This window comes from Melanostigma gelatinosum, assembly GCF_949748355.1.
Source record: "Melanostigma gelatinosum genome assembly, chromosome: 24".
Lineage (NCBI taxonomy): Eukaryota > Metazoa > Chordata > Actinopteri > Perciformes > Zoarcidae > Melanostigma > Melanostigma gelatinosum.
The window spans coordinates 7,321,831-7,336,356 of NC_136657.1; the positions used below are offsets into that span (position 1 = coordinate 7,321,831).

The following is a 14,526-nucleotide window of genomic DNA, read 5'->3' on the forward strand; positions in this document are numbered from 1 at the left end:
CTTCGTCGGTGTAAATGAACTGAATCAACGATGAACATGATGCAGGAGCCCCCCCCCCCCCTCCAGACAGAAGCTTGACCCAGTGCTGATTAGCTTCACACACAAACCCTCCTGCAACGCCAGCCACAAGCTCATTACATCGGTCTGGTGTTTGCTGCTGAGCTTTTATCTATTCGCCTGCAGTCATGCATTATTCATGTTCCGCCTTGCGAAGGTCAGTGGCGAGGACGTTAACGTCTCTGAATGGGGACATCAAAAAAGGTGATTATATAGCCTGCGAATGTTAATCCTGCCGCGGATATTGGCTTCCTGGGACATTAAAGGCAATTCAGGAACGACATCAGAGCGACCCCCTCCCCCACTGCACTTGCGTTATTTGTTTATTGCAGAAAGCAAACGGGTCGGGGAAAAATCATTTCTTGAACGCTGCCCGTGTTTGCGTCATCGTGGCGCTCTGAGCTCTTTGCGGTTTCTGCTCCTGCTGAGTTCACATTGCCGGGTCAAAGGTGATGCCGCTGGCCGACGGTCGTGCCCGACCGCAGAGCAATGGGCGGTCTCCGGCTGTCATTCAGAGACGCAACATGTCTGCAGCGCTGAGATCAGACCGCAGGCTGTTGCTCGCCGGGACGACAGCGCGTCGGCATGCCACCGTTTCGCTAATTAGCGCTAAACACGAAGCAAAGCCGCGGCTGATAGAATGATTCGTTTCGCAGGTATTTGGTCATAAACCACAGTTGAAGGGAAGATTTTGACCCAGATGATGGCGCCACACGAAAGGTCAGGGGCCACCGAAGTCATGTGATTCATCCTCTGGGGATTGTGAATCTCACCTACGAATCTTAAGAGATGAAGAAGGAATGAGAAACCCGACTTCTGTGAATTTGACCCAATGACCCAATATCTGTGGTCCAGGGGCCAGCTTTTCGCCGCTTGTGTACAAGCTACTGGAGGTTCCGTTGTCTTCTAAAGAAAGCCAGCGAGCTGTGATGACGCTGGAGAGGACAGGTGGAGGTTTGGAGCTGACCTGATTGATTTTCCCTCCCCCTCTTCCTTTCAGACCTTCTAAACGGAGCCCAGGAGAAGTGCGAGCTGCCATCTTTGGAGGGTTTCCCTCACTGCGAGGACAAAGTCAAGGTAAATCACACACAGATGGATGCACAATTTCAATCCGATGTCTGTTTTTTTTCTGTGTGTGTGTGTGTGTGCTGGTCTCCCCGGAGTCGATAGGGCCCTATCATACACACCATCTGCTCAGCCGGTCCCAATCCTCCAACGACACTGTCAGTATTTCCGACGGGGGTGGCGGGCGAAGCCAAAGCCTGCTCTACACACACACACACACACACACACACACACACACTGTTCACAGGCTTGCTTTGTTTTTGTTCATTTAACTGTTATTCCGCTGCAGTTTTACGCTCAGCACACAGTTAATAACATCTGACGAATCCATTTGTTTATTTTAGAGAGCTCTTAGGTTGCCGTTTAAGCAAATACAGTGCAATCTTCATGCCGTCGCCATTCCAAGCGAGTGTGATTCCACGCCCCTCTGCGAGCGGCTCTGCAGACTCGAGTTTACACTCCCTTGGGTGATGCACTCCGGGCCTATGAACCGTGCAGGGAAGCTGTCAGTCCGCGGCTCAACAAGGCCCTTCACTTCACACGTATCCCCGGCATGCCGATCACCAATCAGAAGTCCAAAGTCTCCCTCTTTTCTTTCACTTCTTACTATGATGTATTCTGGGAGATTCGTTCGTCCAGAATGCTGTTTACACCTCAATTTCTTTCCCACACATTCACACATGAACAACCTCTCTCTCTTCCTGTTGGCCGCGGAGCAGTTCCACTCGTGCATTCCCCGAGAGGCACACAGTCTCGTCTTATTTCCAAGCCCCAGATTTGTTTTTTCTGTTTTGATTCCGGGGATTGAAGCCAGCGCCTCTTTCACTCACAGTCCTGCCTCTCTCAACCTCCGAGCCGCGGAAAACAAGCCTGGCCTGTTTCCACCCGGAGAGGAAAAACTAGCCGGGCAGCCGTCGCTGTAGATTCCCTAAATGTGCGTTATGTATTCTCCCAGCAACACAACCTGCCCACACACCACCGCCACAACACCAACCTCACTTCCTCTTTGCATCCATTCAACGTGCTCCAGTATTAGGATGGGCAAACAAAGCTCCCAGTGACCGTTGTTTGGCTGTCAATGTGGAGTTATTTAACAGCTGATGAAGGACATTTGACTGCCATTAATAACTCGCATCCTCCTCTTCCTCAGTGGATGAAGGAGATGTGGAGCACGGACTCCTGCTACAGCAGCTACGGCGTGGACGGGTCCACCTGCTCCTTCTTCATCTACCTCAGCGAGGTGAGCCCTGTGTGTGTGTGTGTGTGTGTGTGTGTGTGTGTGTGTGTGTGTGTGTGTGTGTGGTCATTGTAAATGTGGATTTGAAGTCAATAGAGGTGTCTTAATGGCTGTGTGTTTTAACATCTTACTGATCACAGCATCCATACTGTGTAACTACTGTTCAGGGTGTTTTGTCTGCAGAAGAGTTTCATGTTGGGAGGAATGGTATAAGAAGATGCGGTCGCTCGTCGGGTTTCCAGTCAAATGTGATGCAGAATTTAGCAGAATTTCCATAAGATCTGCAAAAGAAATGCAAATGAACGCGCTGACGCACAAACAGGCGACCATGACGTGTTGTGTAAAATTCAAAGGGAAACAGGGAGAGCAAATGAGAGTGCGTTGAGGAGGACGATGCGGGAGATGAGGAGATGATTGAGTGGAGAGGAGGTTTTCAGCCTCCAAGGGGAGACGTGGAGTGACTTGGCCACCCCGTCGTCGTCTCCACATTTCTCTGGCAAACGGGAAAAAGCAGCCGGGGGAGGAGCCATGTAATATTGACGAGCGCTAACATATAGAGGCTTGTGCTCCGTCAGGGGACACTTTGAAGGCGTTTAATTTTGCATGATTTGTCATTAATTCCAATTAGAGGGCCGGTTCGCCGCAAAATCAAGAAATACGTATGTTCTCAGATCTAGGAAACGTCGCTGCTTCTCACAAGACACAACTGCGATGCATCGATTCAAAAAGCAGCCGTGATGACCTCTCTTTCATTTGGATGCTTCCATCTTAACCGGCCGCCTCGTCACGTGCCGTTTCAAGTGAGGATCCCCGTCTGAATTGCGAGCTATTTTCTCAAATGAAAAGTACGATTTTCGAGTCGTGGCTTCAGCTCCGGGAAGGTCGGTAGCCTGGTATTAATATTGCATGTGAGCTGAAAGCATTGCAGTGAACTAAAGACAGCGCGCAGAGAGCCCGGCCTGCTCTGTGTGTGTGGAAATAGAAGTTCGATGGACAACAGCAAAACCCATTAGGGGGAAAAAACCCTCTTCTTTCTCTGTTCGTGTCCATCCGGTGTTTACGGGACGGAGATACTTCACAGGAGATTCAAAACAGATGCGTCTCTGTGAACGTCTCCACCCCGCTCACCCAACGGCCCTCGGCCTCCGCTCCCGGTCACGTGATCTCCCCGGCTGCCATTGAAATTTGTATTTCCGTGCAGTGTCCGCTGCGATCGGTCTCCCCGGCGGCCGCGGTTATCGTGAGCACGCTCGCTCCGGATAATGCTCACCGTTTGCGGCGTATAACTCGTACCTGTCCACCAGCGCATGAACCTCACGGAGAGGACAATCAGACAGGGCAACGATGCAGAGGTCAGAGAGGAGAAGTGCACACACACTCTCTCCTTGTTCCTCTCTGTGGTCAGACACCAGGAAGGAAACGCTGAGGCAGAGAAGCAGACGTTGAGGAAGAGAGAGAGTTTACGTCACATGTAATCACAGCGAGATGGGTCAGCGGCCACCCTTCCTGACCCTCGTCTCCTTGTTAACTCTCCTCCCCTTTACTTGTCTCCTCTCCTTGTTTACTCTCATCTCCTCTCCTTGTCTCCTCCCCTCTCCTTGTTACTATTCTCTCCTCCCCTCTCCTTGTCTCCTCCCCTCTCCTTGTTTACTCTTCTCTCCTCTCCTTGTCTCCTCCCCTCTCCTTGTTACTATTCTCTCCTCCCCTCTCCTTGTCTCCTCCCCTCTCCTTGTTACTATTCTCTCCTCCCCTCTCCTTGTCTCCTCCCCTCTCCTTGTCTCCTCCCCTCTCCTTGTTTACTCTTCTCTCCTCTCCTTGTCTCCTCCCCTCTCCTTGTTTACTCTTCTCTCCTCTCCTTGTCGCCTCCCCTCTCCTTGTCTCCTCCCCTCTCCTTGTCGACTCTTCTCTCCTCTCCTTGTCTCCTCCCCTCTCCTTGTTTACTCTTCTCTCCTCTCCTTGTCGCCTCCCCTCTCCTTGTCTCCTCCCCTCTCCTTGTTGACTCTTCTCTCCTCTCCTTGTCTCCTCCCCTCTCCTTGTCTCCTCCCCTCTCCTTGTTTACTCTTCTCTCCTCTCCTTGTCTCCTCCCCTCTCCTTGTTTACTCTTCTCTCCTCTCCTCCTCCCCTCTCCTTGTTTACTCTTCTCTCCTCTCCTCCTCCCCTCTCCTTTTCTCCTCCCCTCTCCTTGTTTACACTTCTCTCCTCTCCTTGTTTACTCTTCTCTCCTCTCCTCATCTACTCTTCTCTCCTCTCCTTGTTTACTCTTCTCTCCTCTCCTCGTCTCCTCCCCTCTCCTTGTCTCCTCCCCTCTCCTTGTTTACTCTTCTCTCCTCTCCTCGTCTCCTCCCCTCTCCTTGTCTCCTCCCCTCTCCTTGTCGACTCTTCTCTCCTCTCCTTGTCGACTCTTCTCTCCTCTCCTTGTTTACTCTTCTCTCCTTGTCCCCTCTCCTTTCCTTTTTCCTCTCCTCTCCTCCCTGTTTCCTCTCCTCTTCCCTTTTGTCTTGTGAGGGCGTGTATAGCTTCCCCTTGATTGCTTCCAGAGGTCTATAAATAACATTCACAAAGCATTTGCGACCGCTGCTTTGAGCGAGTACGTTTCTTCAGCGCACTTCTGTGTTGTGGTTGGCAAATGCTGAAAACGAAATGTGTTTTTTTTTATGCGATAGGTGGAGAATTGGTGTCCCCGCCTGCCCTGGAGGACAAAGAACCTGAACGAAGAATTGGACCGGAGGGGACAGGTGAGGAAACACAGAGCACACACTCCAACCACCTCATCTGCCCTCCTGGAGATGAAAAAAACTTCACTGCATTTGAGCATCACCTTGTCAAGTGTCCCGGTTGTGGTCCAAGTGGCTCGCATGTGTTAATTTCAAAGAAGCTCGCATGTGTGTGAGAGAGAGACGACTCCAGACTTTGTGACAGCGAGTTCTCCATTAGCATGCATTTTTAAACCGCGAAGTCCCGCTCCGTCATCCTCCACACCACAGAAGAAAAACGACACTCAACAAACCCCTCATTTAATAGGATGTTTCATTTTAAGAAGAAGCACCTCCTCTGATACGAGTTTTTAACATGAAATTAACCGAAATAGCAGTTTGAGACGTCCCGACCACCGCAGTGTGTGTGCGTGAGCGTGGCAGCGAATGAACGGGCAGACTGAGGCTGATCCACGGCGTCAACGCAAGGAAAAAAAGCGCAGCAGTTCTGGCGGAGCAGAAGCCGAGAGTGACGGGACCTTGGGACAAATCTGGAGTAATGATCTTCCATCCCCGTCAACGCTTCGGCTCACTCAAATCCCACTTAGGGCGCCTCTCCGGGCAGCCGGGGCTCGCGCGCCAAGGTCCATCGTGTATCCGGGGCCCGGGTTTTAATAGGTTCAGTCCGCGGAAGTGATCTCCCGTCACGATGAGGGATGCTAATGCCCCGCTAGCGCCTTGTTTCAGCCGCCTTAGCGAGCCGGTGATGGCACCGGCTCGCTCCCTGCTCGTCCGTCTTCTCTTCAGGCTGTGCTCCAGTCCTTGAGTTTCCATATCTGATATTTACACCTGTTATGCAGCTGTGTGTGGCGTTCACGTGAGTGTTTTTTACAGTGCGGCGCAGACCTGTCCGACAGTAGCCTCAGTTTCATTTCCATATTTTCTATCGTGGCTACGTCACTTTCCAGCCACTTTTAGAACTGATGCAACACACATGATTTTTTGGTCATGCATTTGATAAACATCAGGACATAATGTCATTTAATGCTGCTGTTGCTCATAAACAATGTTAATTTGCCTCTACTCTCTTCTGCTCACTTTCATGTTTACTTTCCTCTTCTCTCATTTCCTTGTTAATTGTTTTTATCTCTCCTAATCGTCTCCACCCCTCTCCTTGTTTGCTCTCCTTCCCTTGTCTCCTCTCTTCTCCCTGTTTACTCTCCTTACCTCTCCCTGTCTCGTCTCCTCTCCTCTTGTCTCTTCTCCCTGTTTACTCTCCTTGTCTCCTCTCCCTGTTTACTCTCCTTACCTCTCCCTGTCTCCTTTCTTGTCTCCTCTCCTCTCTTGTCTCCTCTTCTCCCTGTTTACTCTCCTTACCTCTCCCTGTCTCCTCTCTTGTCTGCTCTCCTCTCTCCTCCCCCTGTCTCCTCTCCTCTCTTGTCTCCTCTCCTCTCTCCTCTCCTCCCCCTGTCTCCTCTCCTCTCTTGTCTCCTCTCTCCTCTCCTCCCCCTGTCTCCTCTCCTCTCTTGTCTCCTCTCCTCTCTCCTCCTCCCCCTGTCTCCTCTCCTCTCTTGTCTCCTCTCCTCTCTCCTCTCCTCTCCCTGTCTCCTCTCCTCCCCCTGTCTCGTCTCCTCTCCTCTCTCCTCTCCTCCCCTGTCTCCTCTCCTCTCCTCTCTCCTCCTCTCCTCTCTTGTCTCCTCTCCTCTCTCCTCTCCCTGTCTCCTCTCCTCTCTTGTCTCCTCTCCTCTCTTGTCTCCTCTCCTCTCTCCTCTCTTGTCTCCTCTCCTCCCCCTGTCTCCTCTCCTCTCTTGTCTCCTCTCCTCTCTTGTCTCCTCCTCTATAAAGCCTTCTTATGAGCTATGAACTGTATCATATAACTGCTGTGTTCACTCCTTTCAGCCTGCACAGCAGAGCTCATGTTTGCTGGTGACACAGAGGGCTTTGCGCTCTGAATGCTTCAGTATTTGTTGTTCCGTCTCCATGAACACCGCTCCTTTCTGGAATCCAGTGTTATCTCTTAAGACTCACTCTATGAAGGTTACTTTGACGCCTTGCTCTCAGGAGAGATCACAAACATGCTCCCTCTATAAAGTTTCCTCTGACAGCTTAACGTGGTTACTATCACCTCGACGCAATGACTTGAACTCCAGCTTCAATGATTACAGACGGGTTTCTTAGACAAATAGGACGCAGAGGCTGACAAATTGTGCAAAATATCAAACCTTCAGCGTTCAGTCACCCACCCATTTATCTATGAACAGTCCCTGCTTCCATCTGCCAATCCGAGGTGGTAAAATATAAGAGTGAGGCTGTTTGGATGAACCTTTTCATCCTTAAGCATGCAGCGTTTCCCTGAACACCACTGTTTGTCGTTGTGCAGGCGGAGGTCCGGACCAGTTTCGAGGAGCTGTACCGCGTGATGTCCCAGCGCGAGGAGTTCCGCTGGATGATGCTGAGGATCAAGCGCATGGCCGAGCCGTGGGTCAGCGCCGTCGGCTCGCTGGCCTCCAAGCAGAACCTGGGCAGGCGCCGGAGGAAGAAGGTGGGCATGTCGATATCATCACTGGATATCGACGAAGTACTTCGCTCAAATGTGTATCGTTAATTAAACAAAAGAGTGCTTTTCTCTGCGGGTGCTTTCAAAGCCAGGTCTTTTTATTTCAGCCGCTAATCTCTTTCGGATAATAATCCGCACATGTTAATCCTGGACTAGTGTGCCGCTCTGGGGCCGGGGGCCGACTGTCAACAATGACTTCAAACAAAGCCGGCTGTTACTTCCTGCTCCCGCTGTGGAACGCTGTGTTCCCCCCGTGTTGGTCGTGGTTGTTGCAGATTTTTTGGTGTGCACTGTGCACCTGACAGCACACTCACAGTCCCCCTACTCGGATAAATATGCTTCTTACACCCCGCCGTTTAAATCTTTTCGAATGCGAATCCAGCAGGGTGTCTTTGAATTATTCGTCGGAACATTTTTCCGAAGGCATTTCCTGCATTGGTGTCATCTGAAAGGTTTTCAGATGTCACGGATCTCTTTTAGCTCCCTTACACGATACATTCACGCTCCATGAAAAACAACCTCATCTCTAACTGCAACTCCTCACTCCCCCCCCCCCCCCCCCTCCATCAGATCCTGGTGCACTTGGGCCTGCTGACCAAGGAGTCGGGCTTCAAAATAGCGGAGAACGCCTTCAGCGGCGGCCCGTTGGGCGAGCTGGTCCAGTGGAGTGACCTCATCACCACGCTGTACCTGCTGGGCCACGACGTCCGCATCTCAGCCTCCCTGGCCGAGCTCAAAGAGTCAGTACCTGCGATGTTCATTACATGTTGCCAGTCACGGCCTTACTTTCCCACCAAACAGCCTGAGCCAGTATGATTGTTGTGTGTCCAGATGTTCGTCTGCACAACAGATGCTTCAGCTCAGATATAGAAAATGTTTGAATGTTGACGCAGCCCTTAGTGAACAGACCGGAAGGTGAAGCATGTCGTGTTTACCATGTTTTTTTTACATTTTGGTAAACCAACAACTGCGCAGTATTTGCTTAGAGTTATTTGACTGAGAGTAAACAAATGAGGCTGCCATTTACATTTGTCAAACCATTGCTGTTGGTTTTTCCACGACTGTTGGGAACTACAAACTTTGTTACAACTCAACTGGTCTTGAGGTTCTTTTTCTTAAATTTTGTACCCCCCCCCCCCCCCCCCCCCCCAAGGATCATGCGTAAGGTCATGGGGAACAAGTCCAGCTGCCCGACCCAGGGCGACAAGGTGGTGGAGCTCATCTACATCGACATCGTGGGCCTCACCCAGTTCAAGAAGACGCTGGGACCTTCCTGGGTCCACTACCAGTAAGTACATCGACATCGTCTCCGTCCCACTGACTGGCTTTCCAATACGGCTTCCCTCTTCCCTGGTTGTCTGTCTTATTGCGACGTTTTCGACTCCATTCTCTTCCCGATTGCTCCGCTGAGGGCTGTGGATGAGGCCTTCATCAGCGCCGACTGACAGGAAAAGAGAGGGAACAACAAGTCTGGGGGCCTCTAATGGCCCCGCTGGTTCCTCCTGCTTGTCACCAGGTTTTGTTCCTCCAACTGCATCCGCTCCCTTTTGTGCCCCTGAGGAAATAGATTCAGCCTCAGGAGTAATGTAAGGTCCAGATGCTGTCCCCCCCCGCAATATATCTTCTACCATTATTGAACACTCGCGCATGTCAAAGCACTTAACGTCGCTGTGCTTTGTGAAACAGGACCCGGGAGGTTTTTCTGTACTCTCTTTCTCCTTTCACGAAACAAAACCACGTCGGTTTCCCCGTGTCGCCTTTCTGCCAAAAGCTTCTTTCACTTTGCGGTCTCGTGTGAGTGAATTACATTCGCCGTCCCTGCGGTCCGAGAATCCTCTTTTCTCTCGACGGGACGTCGGGGAGAACGATACTTAATGGACAGAACACGTCGGGTTTGTTTGCATATCAGACCGGTTAGGGTTAGGGATCGTGTAGCTGCAGTTGAGCCTCGGGGCTTTGCCGACATAAAACAAACCCCTGGGGAGTCTCGCCAGAAACACAAACTCCCAACTGATATCAGCGTTTCCTAATCACCAATACGGGCCCGTTTTATTTATTGCTCGTTTCAAACACCGCCGCAAACACCACCGCCGACTCACTGCAGCCATATTTACACCACGTCACGCCTCCATCTGTTGAGGATACATCCACCGGGGACAGACGAGGGTTGCTTTTTGGTTGTTTTTTTCTCTGGAGCGAGTGGAGATGGCATGTGGGCTTGTTGTTGTTGTTGTTGTTGTTGTGCTTTCAGTCTAAAGTTGCCTGACGGTGGATGCGTTTCCCAGCTCTCTGCTCTCCCAGGGGCCTTTCCCAGACATCTGCACAGTCTGCACTGCAGCTGTCTGGCAGGAGAGGCGATCACTAAAAGAGTAAAGATTAACGCAGAGTATTTTAACTTTATTTTATTTTATTCAGCTACAATTAGATACTTTCCTTTAGCTCAAGATGGCCTATAAATAGGGTTATCATTCTAGGATTTTGTGGGAGAAACATTCGTGGAAAAATTGGGATTAATAGCGTGAGATGGAGGGACAGATTGATGTCAGCTTTCCTTCCTTCCTTTTCTCTTCCTAATTGTTAAAAACGTAGACAATGAAGGACGTGATCCGACCGGCGTCTGGAAAAGAGAAGTGAGTAACAATGAGCGACTTTAAGGTCCACTTAACGCTGTGACCTTTGAGTCAGCCATGTTGTTCCTTCACAGTGTCACTCGTCCACGGGACAGCACTTCATCGTCTCTCTGTCTGACAGTCGAAGCGCCGTTTTGATTTTGTGTCTAATAAACGATGTTTTTGTGTCGCTGCACACATTATGAAAGACATGTAAGACGTTGGTACGGTGTATTTAGTTACAGCTCAAATGACATTCCTTCAACATTAATACGACAAAAATGCGAAATAGGATTTTTGTTTTGTTTCATACCATTAAAATGCTCCATTCCACATGGGATTGCCTGCCACACAATCATACCACATATGAATACAAATTGAAATTCACGTTCCTATAAAAAACAAATCACAGCTGCAGGCCGCATACTGTTCATTATGGATGGAAACTCGAGAGAAAAGATGCCATCTCTTTGTTTCTTTGACAATCTTCCAACCAAAAAAAACAAAAAGCCTTTCCTCTTCTGCTGATCAGATCCCTTTTGATTGAACCGATACAAAACACACCTGGACATGTGCTCATGTCATGCCCTCCTTCTCCTGTCCGGGTCAGGGTGACACTCTCGGCAGGTCGACTGATATTTGTCTGGGCAGCGTTCTGTTTGTCTTTTAAACATCAAAGTAACCGTTTGCATGAGGTCGCGCACGGTTATTCTACAGCATCATCTTGATGTTAACACCGGAAAAAGATATGAAAACATTTCATTTTTTGTTTGATACACAACTGACGAAGCCGATCTTGCTCATCAACACCTGACTGAACTTGGACATTTTAGAAATTCGATTTTAAACCTTCCAACCTCTACTTGAAACCGTTTTACTGTAGATAACTGTATTATTACTCGTCATTTTCATTATTTTAATTTAGCTTTTAAATGATCGACACCAACTGCAAGTTGTTTTTTTCCCCAATTATTTTATTTGTCATCTTAATTAACTAATTTATCCATCAAATTATTTTCCATAATCTGAAAAATGACACTTTATTCAAATTATTTTGTCGCCCACAGATGATTTATAAGGGTGTTTGCAGGTTCCATTGAAACAAACGACTCGTCACACTGGCGTGGAGCGGCCCGTTAATACTCTCCTCTTTTGTGTGACGTCACAGGTGCATGCTGCGGGTGCTGGATTCCTTCGGGACGGAGCCCGAGTTCAACCACGCCCACTACGCCCAGTCCAAGGGCCACAAGACGCCCTGGGGGAAGTGGAACCTCAACCCGCAGCAGTTCAACACCATGTTCCGTAAGTCGCCCGGACGCCGACGCGCACTCACTACACGTGTCAAAGGTCACAAATGGACCAGAATGCCTTCGCTCTGGGACACTGTAATCATGAATGTAGGACGTCGGGGTTTCATTGCTGTGTGTGTGTGTGTGTGTGTGTGTCACTCCTGCCGTGAGATCACTCTGTAACGGGAAAGAGAGGGGGGAGCCGGCCCCCTTGGGGTATTGACCTTTTCCCCGCGGCGGAGAGAAAGTCTCCGCTTGCGAGGTGAGGCCTGGCGCTACCCAGAATGCCGCGGCACCTGAATGGGCCCTTTGTCCCCTGAACAGGGTATGTCTTTCACACAGCACAATGGGGCCTTTGCACGAAAGCCAGTCGAGAGCCGCGGGGTTAGATGATATCGCCGGTGAAACAAGTGCACGGTGGTTCGGTAGAGTGTTAAAACCGCAGATTGCCATCACGTCCAGGCACGAGAGACTCGTTTTTTGTTGTTTTCCTCCCCCTGACACCTTACCGTCAGTCTAAAGAGCAGCATGTGTGCCTTTCATACTTTAAAAGAGTATGAAATCAGGTCCATTTGTTCATCTATTTGTGAGGGGGGATAGCAGGGAGTGTTTTGTGGTGCACAGTGTCTTAGCTCAGGGGAGCTGAATTGCAAATATGAGAAGTATCTTGTAGGTCACAATACCGTGAATTCAAGTCCTGTCAAGTGTAATTATCATCTTAAAAACAAGCTTTTTAACACAGGGCTTTGGTCTGAGACCTGACTAGCGACCGATATATCCAGACTTTTTATCAAATCTGTCCTTTAATCGAGATAAATGGCACACGTGGCCGAGGAACCATCTTTGGTCAAGCGGCTTTCGTTAAAGCCCCCGCCGCAGTTTCCCCGCAGCTCGATGCTGAATCCCTCACAGGAATGATGATTCATTCCGGTCAGAGGTGGGACACGGCAGCAGATAGTAGTTATCTTTGAGGCGTTGCCAACTATGCAATTGACCCCTGAGCTCTACCCGGGCCGACAGCTGTAAGGTGTGATTGATAATGTCGCTGGCTCACCCGCTCACGAAAGGTTATCTTTATTTTCAATGCGCGTGGGATCAGTAGGCTGATGTCCTGTTGTCTCTGACTGTGTCTCTGACTGTGTCTCTCACACGCCTCACTCACCGTCCAAAACTCTTAGTGTCCAATAGAGCGTGTAGGTGTCCTGGTGAGAGCCTATAATTAATGTTAAATACATACTCATCTGTGTTTATTATCTCCGACAACCGTTTTTCGAAAGTTGCCACGAACAACCACGGACGCATTTGGCCGAGAGTCACAAGTTAACACGGTCACTCGTTTAACCGGAACACCGGAACCCAGACTTCCTCACAAGCTCGTCGAGAGCGACAAACCAGCTGTGTGAACTGCCCGGAGAGATGGAGCGAGCAAACATTGGCTTATCTTGTCGAGCGGGGTGTGTCAACACCCCGATTCAGAACACATTTGTCAAACGACTGCGTCATTGTTTCTGCCGTTCAATCATGATCGAGCAGATTTCAGTGTCATGAGTCACCCTCTATTATCGCATACGGTGGGATCGGTTGCAGAGTTTAAATGCCGGCATGTTCCCGAGTCTGCAGCTAAAATAAAATCCCTCTTTCATTTACTTTACTGAAGCGAATCCCATCTCCCTCTGACTGACCGACCCTAATTTGCCTTCCTAGTAGCGGTGTGGTAAAAAAAACACACGAGCCCCGACCACAGCAGCTCCCCCGAGGCGCTGACGCAAACCACAACTGTGCACCAGAACACCGCCCGCCTGCTTCATTCGCTCCAAGCGAGTGACGAGGTCGGCGTTTCATTCCGCTGCACTTTTGCTAAATTAGATGATTAAGCATGTCGGGGTGTTTTTTTTCTCCCCTGACTGAATCTTTTCTGCCCCGTGCTCGTCTTCGCAGTGCTTTTACGAGGCAGATGGCAGTGAGGTAAAGAGCTGCCAGCTTCTCGGGCTCCGCACTTGACCTGCTCCTCTCGGTTGTTCCCATAGTAACAGGCAAAAAGGAACGACTCTCAGAACCGTGATCGGCGCTAAACGCACAGGTGTAAGATGTATTAAAGGCACTTAAATGAGCCGTCTGAGAGCTTTTAACTCAGTCTTCGTATTTTTTGTCTGCAGCTCACACCCCAGACAACAGCTTCCTGGGCTTCGTGGTGGAGCAGCACCTCAACGCCAGCGACATCCGGCACATCGACGACATCAAGAGGCAGAACCAGTCGCTCGTCTACGGCAAAGTCGACAACTTCTGGAAGGTACCGTCGCCCTTTGATGCGCAAAACACTTGACTCTTTCAACAAGCTCAGGTAAAAACTTTCACGGGTAGAAACGGTTTCAGGAGCTCAAATTCAGCTCGTCGCCCTCTCCGTGAAGCTTCTCTAATATATTCAAATGCATGCTCACACTGCGGCACAGAGACCGAGGGATTACTGCGTCCCAGACACACACAAAAAAAGACTCCCCAGCCGTGGAGAGATTTGCTCATTGTTTGGCGTGCCAGGGCTGCTCTGGATCGAATAAGCCGCAAATGATCTGCAAATAGCCAGTCGGGATTCCTTCCACCTGGCTTTACCTAACTTTACCGAACTGATTGGCTTTACATATGAGCAGAGGGGAGAGAAGCATCCGGATCAAGGGCACTGAAGCTTTCCCTTGGATGAGTTTGTTTGTTCACTCACAAACTTGAAACCCTTGTTCTGAGTGAATAATCCACCCGGAGGCCGTTTGAACAGCACAAGGAAGTGTTGAAAGTACAAGTGGAATAGGAAAACATGACCAGCAACACAGTCTACATTTAGAAGTTCATCTAAAACATATTCATCTGAATTTCAAAGCTACATTGTAAGGCTCTAAATCCAAAGGTGTATTTGTTCTTTTTAATCCACAGGTAGCTGCTGTACTTTATGCTTTTAGCACCGAGTCAGAGAACACACAGCAGTCTAGCTTTCAAAGGGCAGAGGAGGGGGGGGGGGGGGGGCATTAGT

The 14,526-nt window shown here is 49.8% G+C and overlaps 1 protein-coding gene across 1 annotated transcript in view; it reads left to right on the top strand.

Annotated features, from left to right (window-relative positions):
- Positions 1 to 14,526, top strand: part of mgat5 (alpha-1,6-mannosylglycoprotein 6-beta-N-acetylglucosaminyltransferase) — a 40,814-nt gene that overhangs the window by 13,789 nt on the left and 12,499 nt on the right. The window contains exons 4-11 of the mRNA XM_079296292.1: positions 1,058 to 1,134; positions 2,273 to 2,362; positions 5,023 to 5,094; positions 7,433 to 7,594; positions 8,180 to 8,349; positions 8,763 to 8,897; positions 11,387 to 11,520; positions 13,664 to 13,797. Of these exons, the coding sequence (XP_079152418.1) occupies positions 1,058 to 1,134; positions 2,273 to 2,362; positions 5,023 to 5,094; positions 7,433 to 7,594; positions 8,180 to 8,349; positions 8,763 to 8,897; positions 11,387 to 11,520; positions 13,664 to 13,797 (974 nt within the window). The remainder of the gene's footprint in view (positions 1 to 1,057; positions 1,135 to 2,272; positions 2,363 to 5,022; positions 5,095 to 7,432; positions 7,595 to 8,179; positions 8,350 to 8,762; positions 8,898 to 11,386; positions 11,521 to 13,663; positions 13,798 to 14,526) is intronic.